At 38.4% G+C, this 22,369-nt stretch overlaps 1 protein-coding gene across 2 annotated transcripts in view; it reads left to right on the plus strand.

Annotated features, from left to right (window-relative positions):
- The window catches only part of LOC128691116 (cytochrome P450 302a1, mitochondrial), a 335,719-nt gene that overhangs the window by 236,616 nt on the left and 76,734 nt on the right, over positions 1-22,369 (plus strand). For both annotated transcript variants that reach the window (XM_070089509.1, XM_053780095.2), the window contains exons 7-8: positions 660-825; positions 9,639-9,749. In XM_070089509.1, coding sequence (XP_069945610.1) covers positions 660-825; positions 9,639-9,749 — 277 coding nt within the window. The remainder of the gene's footprint in view (positions 1-659; positions 826-9,638; positions 9,750-22,369) is intronic.

Raw genomic sequence — 22,369 nt, forward strand, 5'->3', positions numbered from 1 at the left:
GTACCTCCATCCTGTGACCCAGCTGTACCTCCACCCTGTGTCCCAGCTGTACCTCCACACTGTGTCCCAGCTGTACCTCCACCCTGTGTCTCAGCTGTACCTCCATCCTGTGTCCCAGCTGTTCCACCATCCAGCGTCCCAGCTGTACCTCCACCCTGTGTCCCAGCTGTACCTCCATCCTGTGTCTCAGCTGTACCTCCACTCTGTGACCCAGCTGTACCTCCGCTCTGTGTCTCAGCTGTACCTCCACCTTGTGTCCCACTGTACCTCCACCCTATTTCTCAGCTGTACCTCCACTCTGTGTCCCAGCTGTACCTCCACCCTGTGTCACAGCAGTATCTCCACCCTGTGTCTCAGCTGTACTTCCGCCCTGTTTCAGAGCTGTACCTCCACTCTGTGTCCCAGCTGTACCTCCACCCAGTGTTCCAGCTGCACCTTCACCCAGTGTCCCAGCTGTACCTCCACCCTGTGTCCCAGTTGTACCTCTACCCTGTGTCCCAGCTGTAACTCCACCCTGTGTCCTAACTGTACCTCCACCCAGTGTCCCAGCTGTACCTGCAGCCAGTGTCCCTGCTGTACGTCCACCCAGTATCCCAGCTGCACCTCCACCCAGTGTCCCATACTCTTCCCATCTCTCTCTCTCTCTCTTACCCTTGCAGGATTGTACAAGAGGAGGTGTACCTGCGTCACCGTGAACGGGCCGTTGACCCGCAAGCGTTTGCTACCAAACATCCGCTGCTCGACTCTCTACTGAGCAACCCGAACCTCAACCCAAGTGATGTGTTTCTTCTGCTGGTGGAGATGTTTCAGGGCGGCATAGACGCGGTAAGCAAGTTTTATTAGACAGTAAACAAACTCTGTCCTTAGTAAGGCAGAATATATGAAGTCAGCCAGGCCTTGTTGTTACTAGGGCAAGATATATGCAGTGAGGAAGTTCTGTTGTTGCCAAGTCTGGATGGAAACAGTAAATAAGTTCTTGCTGTTACTATGGCAGGACACAGGAAGCAAACAGGCTGTGTTACTAAGCTAGGATATATGTAGTAGGTAGACTCTTGTTACATAGGCAGGGAACATACATTTGCTGCCATTATCATGAGAGAATATTTACAGTAAGCGAACTCTCTTGTTACTAAGGCAAAATAATCGTAATAAATGAACTCTTAGTAGGGTAAATGCCGTATAAAGCGTCTGTGCAAAATTGACCAAAAATAAAAAATAACTTCTTTGTAAATTATGTATATGACTAATACAATTGTCATTATTCATTATTAAAAAGGTATCCTCGTGAGCATTTTCTGATTTTCATTTTTATTTGTATTTTTATTTAATATACACAACTGTTTATTACCCGTGTCAGGAGACACTTCCATGTTTCCTGACGAGCGAGACACGACCATTATTAATCTTATAATTTAACTCTCATAGACTAAGAATGTACTGCAGATCTTTTATAAGTACATATAATAACAATGTTGTTGTTGTTGATGATGTTATTATTAATATTATATATATAAGCTTGAAATGAAGTATCACAAACACTGTTCAATGATAAATGGAAAACATTTATTATCGAACAGAGATCTGTGTAATGCGTCGTGAGTCTGATTGGCTTTCAGTCTCATTGGCTGGCAGTCTAACTGATTTTCGATATGACAGTATGACTGCCAGTCTGACTAGCTGCCAGTCTGACTGACAGTGAGTCTGAAGAGGTATCAAAATTATTATGTGTTGCTTAGCCCTCATGTCAATATGATGGAAATTGTGTAATGTGCAAGTCAATCTCCCTTTATCTGCCGGTCTCATGAAGCCATGAAACACTTTGTGAACCTTACCGTTAGCTTTTAAGAAACTAAGGTTGCTTTATTCTCTGCCACTAAGAAATGCTGACCGAAGGATTGAACAGGATTTATTTTTTTCATGGTAGACCCACCCTTAATGCATGGCAGAGGGTAGTCTGACGCATACATCAGGATACCAGATCAGTAAGACGCTGCTGAAGAAAGAACTAGGATTGAGCATAGTGGTTAGTATATTTCTAGAAATATAGTACTATTTTGGAACCCTCGTCTATTAAGAAACTAGAGAAGGAAAAGAAGTACAGAAAGAGACTATTCACGGAGCTAAAGGAAATGTAATATGAGGAAAGATTAAAGAAACTGAGACTGATCATATTAAAGGTGAAAGATCCAGGAGCGATATGATAACGGAATGATAAATTTTTTTCCTAAGTATTTAGCGTTGAAAGCGATGGATAGTTAGAGGGGTGACAGCGATGGATAGTTAGAGGGGTGACAGCGATGGATAGTTAGAGGGGTGACAGCGATGGATAGTTAGAGGGGTGACAGCGATGGATAGTTAGAGGGGTGACAGCGATGGATAGTTAGAGGGGTGACAGCGATGGATAGTTAGAGGGGTGACAGCGATGGATAGTTAGAGGGGTGACAGCGATGGATAGTTAGAGGGGTGACAGCGATGGATAGTTAGAGGGGTGACAGCGATGGATAGTTAGAGGAGTGACAGCGGTGGATAGTTAGAGGGGTGACAGCGATGGATAGTTAGAGGGGCGACAGCGATGGATAGTTAGAGGGGTGACAGCGATGGATAGTTAGAGGGGTGACAGCGACGGATAGTTAGCGTGGTGAGAAACGGGTTGTAATAATGTTGGTAGAATTACCGACAATATGTAAAGTAAAAGGACACAAGTGCAACTAATGTGACATTTTATTGTGGCAACGTTTCACTCTCCAGGCTTGACAAAGCTCCTGGAGAGCGAAACGTTGCCACAATAAAATGTCACATTAGTTGCACTTGTGAGAAACGGGTTCTTGAGAACAAAATGAAATAGAAGTTAGAGGTACAGACGAGTCACGGGGATGTCGGGAAGTATTTCTTCAGTCTCACTGTGGTAGGAAAGTGGGATGAAGTGGATAAGGAAGTGGTAGAGGGAGACTTCTTACAAAAATTACAGGATAGATATGGCTACGGCCCACCATGGTAAAGATGAAAGGAACTTGGTAACGGTCAGTTAATAGGTAGGACCAGGAGCTGAGACTCGACCTTATACAACCATAAATATGTACTGCAAGTTGCGTGATTTGCAAGTGGGTTCATAGCGAGATGTAAAGACCTAAGGGTATGTAAAGTGCTCAGCAAGTGACCTCACAACGAGACAAGACTTCAAACTGTTCACATTATTAAATTCTTGCACGCACTCCGTGTACCAAAAAATAGTCCTGCAAGGAGCTGGAATGTCCAGAATGTCTTTGTGGATGAAATAGGACATTGGGATGGTGTTTCCACTCAATGGACTTTCTCTAAAAGATAATTAGTTTCGCGGGAATGTGTATGTGTGTGTGTGCTAGTTAGTTACCATTTTGTCTTAGGCACATGTCGATTAGACACGTGTGCGTGGTGTGTGTACTCACCTATTTGTGGTTGCAGGGGTCGAGTCATAGCTCCTGGCCCCGCCTCTTCACTGATTGCTACTAGGTCCTCTCTCTCCCTGCTCCATGAGCTTTATCATACCTCGCCTTAAAACTATGTATGGTTCCCGCCTCCACTACTTCACTTTCTAGGCTATTCCACGGCTTGACTACTCTATGACTGAAGAAATACTTCCTAACATCCCTTTGATTCATCTGAGTCTTCAACTTCCAATTGTGACCTCTTGTGTCTGTGTCCCATCTCTGGAACATCCCGTCTTTGTCCACCTCGTCTATTCCGCGCAGTATTTTATATGTCGTTTTCATGTCTCCCCTGACCCTCCTGGCCTCCAGTGTCGTCAGGCCGATTTCCCTCAACCTTTCTTCGTAGGACAATCCCCGTAGCTCTGGGACTAGTCTTGTTGCAAACCTTTGCACTTTCTCTAATTTCTTGACGTGCTTGACTAGGTGTGGATTCCAAACAGGTGCTGCATACTCCAGTATGGGCCTGACGTAAATGGTATACAAAGTCTTGAACGAATCCTTACTGAGGTATCGGAACGCTATCAGTAGCTTTGCCAGGCGCCCGTATGCTGCAGCAGTTATCTAATTGATGTGCGCCTCAGGAGATATGCTCGGTGTTATACTCACCCCCAGATCTTTTTCCTTGAGTGAGGTTTGCAGACTTTGGCCATCTAAACTATATTGTGTCTGTGGTCTTCTTTGCCCTTCCCCAATCTTCATGACTTTGCATTTGGCGGGGTTAAACTCAAGGAGCCAGTTGCTGGACCAGGCTTGTAGCCTGTCCAGGTCTCTTTGTAGTCCTGCCTGATCCTCATCCGATTTGATTCTTCTCATTAACTTCACATCGCCCGCAAACAAGGACACTTCTGAGTCTATCCCTTCCGTTATGTCATTCACATATACCAAGAACAGCACAGGTCCTAGGACTGACCTCTGTGGAACCCCGCTTGTCACAGGCGCCCACTTTGACACCTCGTCATGTACCATGACTCGTTGTTGCCTCCCTGTAAGGTATTCTCTTATCCATTGCAGTGCCTTTCCTGTTATGTGTGCCTGATCCTCTAGCTTTTGCAGTAACCTCTTGTGAGGAACTGTGTCGAAGGCCTTCTTGCAGTCCAAAAAAATGCAGTCGATCCACCCCTCTCTCTCTTGTCTTACTTCTGTCACCTTGTCATAAAACTCTAATAGGTTTGTGACACAGGATTTCCCCTCCCTGAAACCATGCTGGTTGTCAATTATACACTTGTTTCTTTCCAGGTGCTCCACCACTCTCCTCCTGATGATCTTCTCCATGACCTTGCATACTATACACGTTAGTGATACAGGTCTGTAGTTTAGTGCCTCATGTCTGTCTCCCTTTTTAAAAATTGGGACTACATTTGCCATCTTCCATACCTCGGGGAGTTGCCCAGTTTCAAATGATGTGTTGAAGATCTTTGTTAATGGTACACACAGTGTCTCTGCTCCCTCTTTAAGGACCCACGGAGAGATGTTGTCTGGTCCCACCGCCTTTGAGGTGTCAAGTTCGCATAGCAGCTTCTTCACCTCCTCCTTGGTTATATGTACCTCATCCAGCACTTGCTGGTGCACCCCACTGCTCTGATTTCCTGGAGTCCTACTGGTTTCCACTGTAAATACTTCTTTAAATATTGTGTTGAGCTTCTAACATACCTCCCGGTCGTTTCTTGTGAATTTCCCATCACCCTTCCTCAGTCTGATTACCTGGTCCTTGACTGTTGCTTTCCTCCTGATGTGGCTGTACAACAGCTTCGGGTCAGTCTTGACTTTCGATGCTATGTAATTTTCGCATTGCCGCTGAGCCTCCCTTCTTATCTGTGCATATTCGTTTCTGGCTCTTCGGCTAATCTCTTTATTTTACTGAGTTTTCTGTCTTCTGTACCTTTTCCATTCTCTAGTACACCTAGTTTTTGCCTCCCTACACCTTTGGGTGAACCAAGGACTCGTTCTGTTCTTCCCATTATTTCTGTTTCCCTTGGGAACAAACCTCTCCTCTGCCTCCTTGCATTTTGTTGCCACATAGTCCATCATTTCTTGTACTGGTTTTCCTGTCAGTTCCCTCTCCCACTGAATGTCTTGAAAGAAGTTCCTCAAGCCTGAGTAGTTCCCCCTTTTGTAGTTTGATTTTTCCCACCCTATTCCTGCTGCTCTCTCCACTTGGAGCTCAACTATGTAGTCGAAGCACTGAACCACATGATCACTAGCTCCCAGGGGCCTTTCATACATGATATCCTCGATGTCAGAACTACTCATGGTGAATACAAGGTCCAGTCTTGCTGGTTCATCCTCTCCTCTCTCTCTCTGGTAGTGTCTCTAACATGTTGATGCATGAGGTTTTCCAGTACCACATCCATCATCTTGGCTCTCCATGTTTTGGGACCCCCATGGGACTCCAGGTTTTCCCAGTCAATCTCCTTGTGATTGAAATCACCCATAACTAGTAACTTTGATCCCCCGATGTGTGCTCTCCTGGCCACCTCGGCTAGTGTGTCGACCATTGCTCTGTTGCTCTCATCGTATTCTTCTCTTTGCCTCCTGCAGTTCTGTGGTGGGTTGTACATTACTGCAATTATCACCTTATGTCCCTCAGACTGGATTGTTCCTACTAAGTAGTCCCTTTCGCCCATGCCATCCATTCCTTCCATTTTCTCAACCCCCCACTGGTTTTTAATGAGCAGTGCAACTCCTCCTCCCCCTCTCCTCCCTCTGTCTTTCCTGAGGATTTGATATCCGGATGGAAAGATCGAATCTGTTATTATTCTGGTGAGTTTTGTTTCTGTGAGTGCTATTATGTCTGGGGATGTCTCCTTGATTCTTTCGTGCCACTCCTCATACTTAGTTGTTATTCCATCTGCATTTGTATACCACACCTTCAACTTCTTTTCTAAGATTGTGGTCTGGGAGGTGTATTGGGGTTGGGGAAGTGGGAGACCTGATAAGGAACTATGGGTGGTTGCTGTGGGGGTGGAGTTTGTAATGCAGTGGGTGGGGGCATTGGATGTGGCATGGGTGTTTTGGTTTAGAGTGTTTGGTTGCACTGGGGTTGAACTTGTTGGGAGGCCAGAATACTTAGAATACTTCCCTCATTCTCATGCTGAGCTCTTCCCAGACTTCCTGATCATTTCTTGTGAGCTCCCTGCCTTTCCTATTCAGCTTGATTACCTGGTCCCTGACTGTTGTCGTCCTCCTGATGTGGCTATAACTACTTTGGATCGGTTTTAGCTTTCAGTGCTACGTCATTCTCAAATTGGCTCTTCCGCTCAGCTCTTTGTTTTCCTGAATTCTTTGCCTTCTGTACTTTTTCTATGATCTAGCATATTTGGCTTTGGCCCCTACACACTGGTCTTCCAATTGTTTCTGTTGCTCTTGGATACAAATTTTTCTTCGCCTCCCTGCACTTTCAGGCCAAAGACTACATCATCTCATTCACTGTCTTTCCGGCTAGTTCTCTCTCCCTCTGCATGTCATATAGGAACTGCTTCATGCCTGTGATGTCCCCTCTTTTGAAGTTTGGCTTCTCACCACATTCCAGTACTGCTTCACTTTCCACTGTTAAGTCTACAAGATATTCGAAACGAAGGTCTGTGTGACAGCTAGCGCCGAGGGGTCTTACGTATGTAATATCCGGGTGAATTCCAAGTCCATGCTAGTTCATGATCTCCTATATCTCTGGTTGTACTCTGACTCTTGTCTCCAATCTCCTCCGTGTCTGGTCTCCATTCTCCTCACATTTTTCCTCTCTACTTTTCCTCACATTAGAACCAGTTGCCTTTGGCAAGTCATTTATGTATATGAAAAGCAGTAGTGGTCCTTCGAAAACCTGTTTCCAATGTTCTAGTCACCTTATGTCTGTGTATCCACTTTTCTTGTGCTGTAACTATATAAAGTCGAAGTATCGATTGCACATAATGGATGTAAATCTAAAACAGAGTTGAGATGCTGAGACTGAAAAGTTTTCCCGATCTTCTGGAAGCTGAGAAAAAACAAAGACTGCAAAGGGTTGAGTAAACATTTGAAATAATAAACATATAAATATGACTATTTTCATGCAATTTTTCGCTGATTCTTTTAATAAATATTAATAATTTCCGTAGTTTACTGCTTTCCGATCTAATCCCATACGTTATTGCGGTGGTTTACAGCGTACTGTGTCAGTTTTAATTGATGAAGTTAAGACACTTGTGCAACATCTGGTTATCTTTATTGTAGACGTTTTGCCATCCAATGGCTTTATCAATACAGATTCTTGGACATAATTAGAAAACAGAAGAACTATATACAAAAGATGAGGTAATCAGTCCCTCAGCCTTGGAGGTGGTGTTTACAACACCGTGGTTGAATCTTTACAACCACGGTGCTGTAAACACCACCTCCAAGGCTGAGGGACTGATTACCTCATCTTTTGTATATAGTTCTTCTGTTTTCTAATTATGTCCAAGAATCTGTATTGATAAAGCCACTGGATGGCGAAAAGTCTACAATAAAGATAACCAGATGATGCACAAGTGTCTTACCTTTCATCTTGTCGGTATTGTATACCTGTCTTGCACAGTTTTAATTGATGTTGACTGGGAACGTCTGACCTTCTCTTGTATATCTATTGCATAAATTTTGTATCATGTGATGAATATGATAACGGGATAGCAACAAGTTGAACTAGCATTGATATCCTTCTGGGATACTCTTTAGTAATTAACTATAAATGAAGCTGCACATACACCAACCTTATCTGACTTACCTACATACTTATAAATCACGTTTGCATATTCGCGCTTGGCCTCGTAAATACACACTCCCACATAGGCTCATCTCCCCCCCCCCCACATACACATACCCACTAGAATTGTTAGGTAAGACACATATGCAACAGTTAGGTATCTTCTGACCTCCCAACATCTTCGTTCTACTAGTGACCTACGTCTCACCTCCTGGCGCTATATAAGGCTCCATCCTGTCACTTCAACTCCATATTGTTTCAGACTATGGAACAATGCTCTTCTCCAGACTGAGGGATTGACTACCTCAAAACTTTAAGGGTGATGGACTGATTGCATCGTCTTCAAGTCTCTTCTGCTTCTATCAACTTTTCTGTACTCGACTGAAGAAGCCTACTGTGTACGCGAAACGTTTCGAAATAAAGATATCTGTTGGTATTTTATACCATTTTAATGTTCAATCTGTCAGACACTGCAACACAAGGGTATCTTGGTACAGACCTGAAATCAACTTCGACAACCTCTACTAGTGAGAACGGCTGGATTTGAGAGGAACCTGACCTCCCAACATCTGCGTTCTGCTAGTGACCTACGTCTCACCTCCTGGCGCTATATAAGGCTCCATCCTATCACTTCAACTCCATATTGTTTCAGACTATGGAACAATATTCTTCTCCAGACTGAGGGACTGACCACCTCAAAACTTTAAGGGTGGTGGACTGATTACATCGTCTTCAAGTCTCTTCTGCTTCTATCAACTTTTCTGTACTCGGCTGAAGAAGCCTACTGTGTAGGCGAAACGTTTCGAAATAAAGATACCTAACTGTTGCATATGTGTCTTACCTAACAACCTGTCGGTATTTTATACCATTTTAATGTTCACCCACTAGAATAAACAAATAGATATCCATCTACGTAATATAATAATTTCAACCCTCACAGGCGTCATCAAAAATTGGGAGAAAAAATGTTAACTATTATATTAATTAAAGAGTTTCCAACTACTTTGTCGCTCATCAACCAGAAGTTTTATAATGTCAACGAGCCCGCAAAGGAACCACCTTTTGTTACTTTCCGCGTTGCAAAGTTTAGACAATTAACCATTTATCAGGCGCTGTGTGTGCTGTGCACATTGGTCAAAATCCTCTCATGTCTCGCTTATCTATTTTGTAACAACACGATTTACTTTTCCTGTGTACGCTTGTTTTCAGGGTAGGACTGAAAAGTATTTTCTTAAAGTAGACTCTAGATTGTTTTGGATTGGGTAAAATATCATAAAGTGAAAAACCGAATATTTTCCACTTCTTGATTTTTCATCCAGTATAAAACAATTGTTTACCCAGGAAAATATTATGAAAAATGTATCTATTGTTTACAGAGGTTTTATAGAAAATGTATTTATTACTTCCCTACGGAGATGTTATTAAAAATATATTTATTGTTTTTGTGTTCTCTGCAGACAGCTACAACCCTGGGATTCTGTGTTTACTTTCTGGCGAGGGAGCAGAGGATTCAGGACTTGCTCCTCCAGGAGGTGAAGGATGTTGATCCCATCACTCACTCCCTTCAGGTACGAATATCAACAAATTCCTGCTGCTAGTCAATGTTGCATCACCGATGCCACACAACACCATCCACAAACATCCACTCACCCACCTAACAATAACCCCTAACTCAGACCGTGCCATCCACTCACAACCACCTACCCACAACCCCCCTCATCCACGCCGTACCACACACCCTCAACCCCTCACTCACGCCGTACCACACACCCTCAACCCCTCACTCACGCCGTACCACACACCCTCAACCCCTCACTCACGCCGTACCACACACCCTCAACCCCTCACTCACGCCGTACCACACACCCACAACCCCTTATCCAAGCCTTACCCCACAACCCCTCATTCACGCCCTACCCAACAACCCCTCTCCCACGCGGTGCCGCTGACTCATACTACACACGATCACCCACCCACAACTCTTCACCCAGGTCGTGTTACCCACTCATCTACATTCCTACCTAGGCCATACCGCCCACCCATAACCCCTCAACCAAAACCCGTTTGCCAGAACCCCCTCATCTCTACCGACTCTTCACACTACCATAAGAACTATTAAATTTCTGTACACAACAGGTAAGTATTTATTTAAATCAGTGACCATCTTAACAGGAAGAACATAATAGGTTGGAAACTGTTCCCAATAAAACAATACTCATGTGATCGAATCTCCTCAGCTAGGTGGGTGCAATAGTTAGCGTGTCTATCCCGCTCTTAATGGACGGAGAATCGAGCCTTCACCACCTCTTACACCGAATCACCCACATGAGTTTAGCGCTTTACGTAACTTTTAATTACTTTTGTCTTCAGCCTGAAAAAAAAGTCACTCCTACCACCTGTTATCCCTTAAGACTTGACTAACAACAGACACATCTGAGAAATTTGAAGCAAATACAGAAAACTCTGTACTTCAAACTTATCGGAGATTAGACTAAAATATATGCAAATGAGTGACTTTCTTAATGAACAACAGAAAAGAGCAATAGGAACTAAATCTTCAACTCATGTTTGAAAAAGGATTAATAAAATGTGAAATGTCATATTCAAATTAGAAAGTCAATAATTTGCGGAAGCAGAGGAAGAAATTTGAGATATATTAAACGTGAGGTTCGTCAGTATATTTACAAAAGATCTTAAATGAAGTGGACCTGAACGCCATCCTCCTTACACAGATAAATAAGAGATCATCTATTGAAATTACCAAACAGGAAGTAAGCAAACTGTTATTGCAAATCGATTAAAACAAGCGAGTTGTCGTAGAGAAAGTGGCCTTTGGATTTCAAGGAATATAGATAAGAGCAAAGCTTTCCTTTCTGGGTGATTTTTTGACCTTCGCCGAAATTAGTTGGCGGACAAGTTTAAAATATACTATACATATTACCTAAATAACCTGCACATAGAAGACTGAAACTGATGGCGACGTTTCAGTCCAACTCGAACCATAATTAGTCACGATATTGTGCCTTTTTATTCACATATATATTCCTGGTATTTAGAAAAGCAATAAGGAAAATTAAATTGTTTACCTCTTAAAAAAATATGATGTAGCTTCTATGATCGCTGTAAACAATGCAGGAAAATAAAAGCATAAATAAGTTGTTTCTTTCAGTGAAAAACTGTAACAGTGATTAGAGGGAAAACCGTCATGCAGCACTGTGAGTGGGGCCTCCAAGAGAAATTTTGCAAGGCAGAATGAGACTGTTTTGGAGCCCCTGGGGGCAGCCTGAGGTCACCAGTCTAAGTGATTTTTACATAATTATTTTTCTAAATAAACTATAGTTGAAATTACTAAAAAAAAAGAATCAAGTGAAAAAATCGAAATATATTGTCTACGGCTATATGGGTCTTTCAGAGACCAATGTACCGGCTGAGCCCTGCCCCTCTCATAGGCCGTGACTACGGGGTCCCTCAAAGATCTGTACTTGCTTCGTTAGAAGACAGTAGAACTATATACAAAAGATAAGGTAATCAGTCCCTCAGCTTAGGAGTGGAGAGCACCGTGGTCGAAGATATTCTGAGAATACCGTCGACCACGGTGCTCTCCACTCCTAGGCTGAGGGACTGATTACCTGATCTTTTGTATATAGTTCTACTGTCTTCTAGTTATGTCCTAGAATCTGTATTGATAAAGCCACTGGATGGCGAAACGTCTACAATAAAGATAACCAGATGTTGCACTTGTGTCTTAACTTTCAGCTGTGATGGATGTAAGTATCAGCCAGATTAAAAATGTTCGAAAATGATTTATCAAAAGGAATAAATATGAGCGTAAAACTGTACAGTATATGTTGTATTCGAGCCTACGAACACGTTTTGAAGTTTTAGTCATTTTACAGGTCAATTCACACAAGCCTTAATGATCGCTCTTAACTACTGTTTAATCACAGTTTTACAGAAAGCCACCAGCATTCGGGATTCACGGATACTGCATAGAACTATAGAGTTTACTTTCCCTCTCTTTGGTTTATCTAATGGGAATTTTACAACGTGAGGAAGTTTCAGAAAATTATGAGGTGAATACGAGTCTCGAATGCTGGCAACTTTCTGTAAAACCGTAATTTGGCTGCATTTTTTACCATTACTTTAAGCTTGGTATGAATTCCTAGTCATGACTTCAAATCGCATACACCTTTCATATTTCTGTTATTTTCACATATTCTGAAAAGAAAAAAAACTTATATATAAATATGTTTGCTGATATTTCGTTATCTTATTTGCAGTAGTAGATCTAAGTGAAAGCTGATCATTAATTTATTATTATGGAATGACAAAACTGTGTGGAGGATGCAGAGCAAGGAGACGTGGAGGCTGCGTCCTTCATCCGCTCAGCACAAGACAGAAGCTCTTCTCTCACCTCTTGAGAGAACATTTCGATGAAGTGAGCAAATGGAACGATAAATGAGCTAATAGAATTTTATGAAGATAAATGCGACATTCTGGAAATGGGTTAGTGAAATGGTTCCATAAAAATTATCGATTTTAGAAGAAATCTTTAAAATAAAAATAGTCTGTGAGAAACATTTCTTACATTAAAAAATAGAAATTTGGTGGCAAATGTTTGAATGATGAAAAGCTAAAAATATTGTTTATAAGTTGCACAGATCGAAGTGATAATAGACAATGTAAAATTTAATGTGGGAAACCAGGAATTACGTGAAACTCTCGCAACCACCGTCACTCACAGTTATTGTACGTCGTCCTTAAGAAAGTCAGCAATGATATGAATTTCCTAGATCTGAGGCTCATGTATTACATATGCTTAATAGAAAAAAAGTTGAGAATTAGTGTACAGACCTGTTTTGTCAACACAACAACAAATGTGTTAACAGTCTTTGTAAACAAGATTTCTCAACATAGAATATATGGGAAAATTTTTCGAAACACACACACACACACCCACGGATGGATTTCTGAAGGATGAGGTTAATCATAGAATTGATGAGGGAAAAAAGGTGAGTGGTGCGTTGAGGTATATGTGGAGACAAAAAACGTTATCTATGGAGGCAAAGAAGGGATTGTATGAAAGTATAGTAGAAGGAACACTCTTATATGGGTGTGAAGCTTGGGTTGTGAATGCAGCAGTGAGGAGGCGGTTGGAGGCAGTGGATATGTCCTGTCTAAGGTCAATGTGTGGTGTAAATATTACGCAGAAAATTCGGAGTGTGGAAATTAGGAGGAAGTGTGGAGTTAATAAAAGTATTAGTCAGAGGGCTGAAGAGGGGTTGTTGAGGTGGTTTGGTCATTTAGAGAGAATGGATCAAAGTAGAATGACATGGACAGCGTTTAAATCTGTAGGGAAAGGAAGGCGGGTTAGGGGTCGTCCTCGAAAAGGTGGGAAGGAAGGGGTAAGGGAGGTTTTGTGGGAGAGGGGCTTGGACTTCCAGCAGGCGTACATGAGCGTGTTCGATAGGAGTGAATGGAGACGAATGGTATTTGGGACCTGACGATCTGTTGGAGTGTGAGCAGGGTAATATTTAGTAAAGGGATTCAGGGAAACCGGTTATTTTTGTATAGCCGGGCTTGAGTCCTGGAAATGGGAAGCACAATGCCTGCACTCTAAAGAAGGGGTTCAGGATATTGGCACTTTGGAGGGAAACGTTGTGTATTTTTATACGTATATACTTCTAAACTGTTGTGTTATGAGCACCTCTGCAAAAACAGTGATTATGTGTGAGTGAGGTGAAAGTGTTGAATGATGATGAAAGTATTTTCTTTTTCGGGATTTTTCTTTCTTTTTTGGGTCACCCTGCCTCGGTGGGAGACGGCCGACTTGTTAATATATATATATATATATATATATATATATATATATATATATATATATATATATATATATATATATATATATATATATATATATATATATATAAATATATATATATATATATATATATATATATATATATATATATATATATATATATATATATATATATATATATATATATATATATATATATATATATATATATATATGCAATAAGATCATTGCCTTTTCTAGATGTTTTAATTATTAAGGGTAATAATGAATTCAAATTTAAAATTTACAGAAAACCTACAAATAACTGTTCCTATGTCCACTATTATTCCTCGCATCAAGATAGAGTCAAACTGTCTGTTTTCTCATCAATGTTTTTGAGAGCTTTACGAATTTGTAGTCCTGAGTTCATAGATGAGGAAATATCCAAAATTTATGAAATAGGTAATGATTTAAAATACCCAAGAAATGTAATTGATAAATCTTTTAAAGTTGCTAGGAACACTTTTTATAATCCAAAAAAGGGCAACCAGCCTTATTCAACTAAAAATATGTTGGTTCTCCCTTACCATGAAAACTTGGTTGATATGCCTTCTCTTCTTAAGACTTTTAATATTAAAGTTGTATTCAAAAATCTTGATACAGTAAAAAAACTTTTGATTAAGAATTTCCCCCAAAATGCTGATGGATGTGTCTATAAGATTCCTTGTAAAATTTGCGATAAAGTTTATTACGGTCAAACTGGTAAAAATCTCGAACTAAGATTAAAACAACATAAATATAGCATTAGAACTGGACAAGATTCCAATGCTCAATTTATTCATGTAAGAGATTTTAACCATCCAATTGATTTTCAAAAAGTTGAGAAAGTAGTATCAAGCAAGTCCATGGTCGACAGGAATATAATTGAATCTTGTTTCATAAAAAGCAGTTTTGACAATAATATGAATATTTCCTTTGGTTTATATAAATTAGATCCATTTATAATTAATAGAATTTGGGTAGAATTTAATAATACACTGGACAAATAAATAGCTTGGGGGTGAGTTTTGCAAAGGACCTGTCCAAGTTGGCTCGCCGCGCGTCACGTGTTTAACCGTTGTGGGATCTGATAGTGAGGTGCTGGCCGACCCCTTATATAGCTTCCTAGGATGCTTCACTTTCATAGTTCCTTGATAATGTGAGTAGTCACGAAAGCGCTTGGAATTTCTCTATTTCTTTCAGAGTGGTTGTTTTGCATATATATATATATATATATATATATATATATATATATATATATATATATATATATATATATATATATATATATATATATATATATATATATATATATATATATATATATATATATATATATATATATATATATATATATATATATATATATATATATATATATATATATATATATATATATATATATATATATATATATATATATATATCTCTCGTGCCGAATAGGCAGAACTTGCGATCTTGGCTTAAAGAGCAACGCTCATCTTGCCATATAGGACAAGTGAAAATTTGTGTATGGAATAATTTCGCCAAAATCATTCTGAACCTCACGAAAAAAATATGTTTGATTGTGTTTGTTTAGTTGGGTTAGGCTAAAATAAATTTCTCTTGATATAATAAGGTTAGGTAAGTTTTCTAAGATTCTTTTGGTGCAAAATTAAAATTTTTTTCATTAACATTAATGAAAAAATATATCTTTAAATGTATAAGAGAAAATTTCAGAAAAGACTTAATTTTAAATGAGTTCTTGCTAATTGACCAGTTTTACATATTCGGCACGACATATATATATATATGTCGTGCCGAATATGTAAAACCGGTCAATTAGCAAGAACTCATTTAAAATTAAGTCCTCTCTAAAATTTTCTCTTATACGTTTAAAGATATATTTTTTTCATTAATGTTGATGTAAAAATTTATAATTTTGCACCAAAAGGAACTTAGAAAACTTACTTAACCTTATTATAACAAGCGCAATTTATTTTAGCCTAACTCAACTAAATATATTTTAAATACGTTTACAATAATCTAATACTAAACAAACACAATCAAATATATTTTTTTCGTTAGGTTCAGAATGATTTTGGCGGAATCATTGCATACACAAATTTTCACTTGTCCTATATGGCAAGATGAGCGTTGCTATTTAAGACAAGATCGCAAGTTCTGCCTATTCGGCACGACATATATATATGTATATATATATATATATATATATATATATATATTTAGATATATAGGTATATATATATATTTATTTATATATATATATATATATATATATATATATATATATATATATATATATATATATATATATATATATATATATATATATATGTCGTGCCGAATAGGGAGAACTTGCGGTCTTGGCTTAAACAGCAACTATCAGTTTGCCATATAGGACAAGTGAAAATTTGTGTATGCAATAATTTCGCCAAAATCATTCTGAACCTAACGAAAAAAATATATTTCACTGTGTTTGTTTAGTATTAAATTACTGTAAACAAATCTAAAATATATTTAGTTGGGTTAGGCTAAAATAAATTGTTCTTGTTATAATAAGGTTAGGTAAGTTTTCTAAGTTCCTTTTGGTGAATAATTAAAAATTTTTACATTAACATTAATCAAAAAAAATATATCTTTAAAGTTATAAGAGAAAATTTTAGAAAGAACTTAATTTTAAATGAGTTCTTGCTAATTGACCAGTTTTACATATTCGGCACGACATATATATATATATATATATATATATATATATATATATATATATATATATATATATATATATATATATATATATATATATATATATATATATATATATATATATATATATATATATATATATATATATATATATATATATATATATATATATATATATATATATATTTAGAGTGCAGACATTGTACTTCCCATTTCCATGACTCAAGTCCGGTTATATAAAAATAACCGGTTTGCCTGAATCCCTCCACTAAATATTACCCTGCTCACACTCCAACAGATAGTCAGGTCCCAAATACCATTCGTCTCCATTCACTCCTATCGAACACGCTCATGCACGCCTGCTGGAAGTCCAAGCCCCTCTCCCACAAAACCTCCATTACCCATTCCTTCCAACCTTTTCGAGGACGACCCCTACCCCGCCTTCCTTCCCCTACAGATTTAAACGCTCTCCATGTCATTCTACTTTGATCCATTCTCTCTAAATGACCAAACCACCTCAACAACCCTTCTTCAGCCCTCTGACTAATACTTTTATTAACTCCACACCTTCTCCTAATTTTCACACTCCGAATTTTCTGCGTAATATTTACACCACACATTGCCCTTAGACAGGACATCTCCACTGCCTCCAACCGCCTCCTCACTGCTGCATTCACAACCCAAGCTTCACACCCATATAAGAGTGTTCGTACTACTATACTTTCATACATTCCCTTCTTTGCCTCCATAGATAACGTTTTTTGTTTCTTCATATACCTCAACGCACCACTCACCTTTTTTCCCACATCAATTCTATGATTAACCTCATCGTTCATAAATCCATCCACCGACACGTCAACTCCCAAGTATCTGAAAACATTCACTTCTTCCATACTCCTCCTCCCCAATTTAATATTCATTTTTTGTTTATCTAAATCATTTTATACCCTCATCACCTTACTCTTTTCTATGTTCACTTTCAACTTTCTACCTCTACACACATTCCCAAGCTCATCCACTAACCTTTGGAATTTTTCTTTAGAATCTCCCATAAGCACAGTATCATCAGCAAAAAGCAACTGTGTCAATTCCTATTTTGTATTTAATTCCCCATAATTTAATCCCACCCCTCTCCTGAACACCCTAGCATTTACTTCTTTTACAACCCCATCTATAAATATTTTGAACAACCATGATGACATTACACATCCCTGTCTAAGACCTACTTTTACTGGAAAGTAGTCTCCCTCTCTTCTACACACCCTAACCTGAGCCTCACTATCGTCATAAAAACTCTTTACAGCATTTAGTAACTTAACACCTATTCCATATACTTGCAACATCTGCCACATTGCTCCCCTATCCACTCTATCACATGCCTTTTCTAAATCCATAAATGCAATGAAAACTTCCCTACCTTTATCTAAGTACTGTTCACATATATGCTTCAATGTAAACACTTGATCTACACGTCCCCTATCCACTCTAAAACCTCCTTGCTCATCCGCAATCCTACATTCTGTCATACTTCTAATTCTTTCAATTATAACCCTACCGTACACTTTTCCTTGTATTCTCAGAAAACTTATTCTTCTATAATTTTTACAGTCTCTTTTGTTCCCCTTCCCTTTGTATAAAGGGACTATACATGCTCTCTACCAATCCCTAGGTACCTTCCCCTCTTTCATACATTTATTGAACAAAAATACCAACCACTCCAACAATATATACTCCCCTGCTTTTAACATTTCTGTCATGATCCTATCAGTTCCAGGTGCTTTACCCCCTTTCATTCTACGTAATGCATCACGCACCTCCCCCACACTCACATCCTTTTCTTCTTCACTCCTAAAAGATGGTATACCTCCCTGGCGAGTGCATGAAATTACCGCTTTCCATTCTTCTTCGACATTTAGAAGTTCCTCAAAATATTCTCGCCATCTACCCAAAACCTCCATCTCCCCATCTATTAACTCCCCTACTCTATTTTTAACTAACAAATTCATTCGTTCTTCAGGCTTTCTTAACTTGTTTAACTCGCTCCAATTTTTTTTTCTTATTTTTATTAAAATTCCTTGACAGTGCCTCACACGCTCTATCATCTGCTCTTCTTTTGCACTCTCTCACCACTCTCTTCACCTTTCTTTTACTCTCCATATACTCTACTCTTCTTATAACACTTCTGCTTGTAAAAACCTCTCATAAGCTATCGTTTTCTCTTTCATCACACCCTTTACTCCATCATTCCACCAATTATTCCTCTTTCCTCCTGCACCCACCCGCCTATAACCACAAACTTCTGCCCCACATTCTAATACTGCATTTTTAAAACTATTCCAACCCTCTTCAATCCCCCCACTACTCCTACTTGCACCAGCCCACCTTTCTGCCAATAGTTGCTTATATTTCACCCGAACTTCCTCCTCACTTAGTTTATACACTTTCACCTCCCTCTTGCTTGTTGTTGCCATTTTCCTCTTTTCCCATCTACCTCTTACTCTAACTGTAGCTACAACTAAATAATGATCCGATATATCTGTTGCCCCTCTATAAACATGTACATCCTGGAGCCTACCCATCAACCTTTTATCTACCAATACATAATCTAACAAACTACTTTCATTACGTGCTATATCACACCTTATGTATTTATTTATCCTCTTTTTCATGAAATATGTATTACTTATTACCAAACCTCTCTGCACATAGCTCAATTAAAGGCTCCCCATTTTCGTTTACCCCTGGCACCCCAAATTTACCTACTACTCCCTCCACAACATTTTTATCCACTTTAGGATTGAAATCCCCAACCACCATTACTCTCACTTGGTTCAAAATTCCCCACGCATTCACTCAACATTTCCCAAAATCTCTCTCTCTCCTCTACACTTCTCTCTTCTCCAGGTGCATATACGCTTACTATAACCCACTTTTCACTTCAAACCTTTATTTTACTCCACATAATCCTTGAATTAATACATTTATAGTCTCTTTTTTCCTGCTATAACTTATCCTTCAACGTTATTGCTACTCCTTCTTTAGCTGTAACTCGATTTGCAACCTCTGACCTAATCCCATTTATTCCTCTCCTTTGAAACTCTCCCACCCCCTTCAGCTTTGTTTCAATTAAAGCCAGGACATCCAGCTTCTTCTCATTCACAACATCCACAATCATCTCTTTCTTATCATTTGCACAACATCCACGCACATTCAGACTTCCCGCTTTGACAATTTTCTTATTATTATTTTTAGTAATTATTACAGGAAAAGGGGATACTAGCCCATTGTTCCGGCATTTCAGTTGACTTTTACCACACGCATGGCTTATGGAGGAAAGATTCTTATTCCACTTCCCCATGGATATAAAAGGAAAAGTAATAAGACCAAGAACTATTATGATAAAATCAAAGAAAACTCAGATGAGTGTGTATAAATAAACATGAACATGTATGTGTAGTGTGACCTAAGTGTAAGTAGAAGTAGCAAGACGTACCTGTAATCTTGCATATTTATGAGACAGACAAAAGACATCAGCAATCCTACCATCATGTAAAACAATTACAGGCTTTCGTTTCACACTCACTTGGCAGGACGGTAGTACCTCCCTGGGTGGTTGCTGTCTACCAACCTACTACCTATAAATAAATATATATATGTCGTGCCGAATAGGCAGAACTTGCGATCTAGGCTTAAATAGCAACGCGCATCTTGCCATATAGGACAAGTGAAAATTTGTGTATGCAATAATTTCGCCAAAATCGTTCTGAACCTAACGAAAAAAATATATTTCACTGTGTTTGTTTAGTATTAAATTATTGCAAACAAATCTAAAATATATTTAGTTGGGGTAGGCTAAAATAAATTGTTCTTGTTATAATAAGGTTAGGTAAGTTTTCTAAGATTCTTTTGATGCAAAATTATAATTTTTTACATTAACATTAATGAAAAAATATATCTTCAAATGTATAAGAGAAAATTTCAGAAAGAACTTAAATTTAAATGAGTTCTTGCTAAATGACCAGTTTTACATATTCGACACGACATATACATATATATATATATATATATATATATATATATATATATATATATATATATATATATATATATATATATATATATATATATATGTATACACTACAGTTTTTAAACTGCAACATTAACACCCCTCCTTCCCAGTGCCTGCACTCTGAAGGAGGGGTGTTAATGTTGCAGTTTAAAAACTGTAGTGTAAAGCACCCTTCTGACAAGACAGTGATAGATTGAATGATGGTGAAAGTTTTTCTTTTTCGGGCCACCCTGCCTTGGTGGGAATCGGCCAGTGTGATAATAATAATAATAATAATAATAATAAATAAATAAATAATATATATATATATATATATATATATATATATATATATATATATATATATATATATATATATATATATATATATATATGTCGTGCCGAATATGTAAAACTGGTCAATTAGCAAGAACTCATTTAAAATTAAGTCTTTTCTAAAATTTTCTCTTATATGTTTAAAGATATATTTTTTCATTAATGTTATTGTAAAAAATTTTAATTTTGCACCAAAAGAATCTTTGAAAACTTACCTAATCTTATTATAACAAGCGCAATTTATTTTAGCCTAACCCAAATAAATATATTTTAAATACACTTATAATAATTTAGTACTAAACAAACACAATCAAATATATTTTTGTCATTAGGTTGAGAATGATTTTGGCGAAATATTGCATACACAAATTTTCACTTGTCCTATATGGCAAGATGAGCGTTGCTATTTAAGCCAAGATCGCAAGTTCTCCCTATTCTGCCTATTCGTAAGCCACAAAAACAAAGTTTACAAGGAATAAAGGGCATTTTCCATTATTTTGCAATAAATGGAGTTGGAAAATAATACTTACTTGCCAGGAACAAAAACTGTGCTACGTAGTGTTATTTTCAGAAAGTTACGGTGTAATTATTGCGTTAATGGTGTGTAGAGGAACGAGTGTGGAGTTCAACGTATATGTCCATTGGCTCCAAATAATATCGAGGATAATGAAGAAAAGATAAGTTTCAGAAAAGCTATTGGAACAACGTTTTGCTTTGCGTAAGCTTTATCAAGACATGAATTGGTGAAGCTCTACACAGACCGAAGTACCGTTTTAATAAAAGCTTGTTCCACTGTAGATCTTCAGGATTTTCTGAATAGTGGACCCGTTAACTGCAGTGCCCTCTTGGGTACAAAGAGTTTATTGGCTCATTCGCCAGAGTCAGAAACTTTACTATGGTCTTTATGAGACGTGCTTGTCAAAACTTCCAAATTAGGACGTGTCGTAGGTAAATATCTCACGGTTATAAATCGAAAATCATACCTGTATTCACAAGTCTAGTCATTCAGAACTTAATGTTGTACCTAACTTAAAGGAATAAAGACATCTTGTATAAATATATTTATAAGTCTATCAACCGTACGTCAAATATAAGTTAATCAACCCACAAATATTCAGTGTTCTAAGTCCAACATCGGACCGTAAAGAAGTAACAGAAGTACAGAAGTCCACACAGTGCACATATGTGGAGATTCCATTTAGTCAAAGATGAGGTTCAGGAAATACTGTGTGAAGACAAACAAGGCAATTCTGGGCAAA

The sequence above is a fragment of the Cherax quadricarinatus genome, chromosome 2, assembly GCF_038502225.1.
Source record: "Cherax quadricarinatus isolate ZL_2023a chromosome 2, ASM3850222v1, whole genome shotgun sequence".
Taxonomy (NCBI): domain Eukaryota; kingdom Metazoa; phylum Arthropoda; class Malacostraca; order Decapoda; family Parastacidae; genus Cherax; species Cherax quadricarinatus.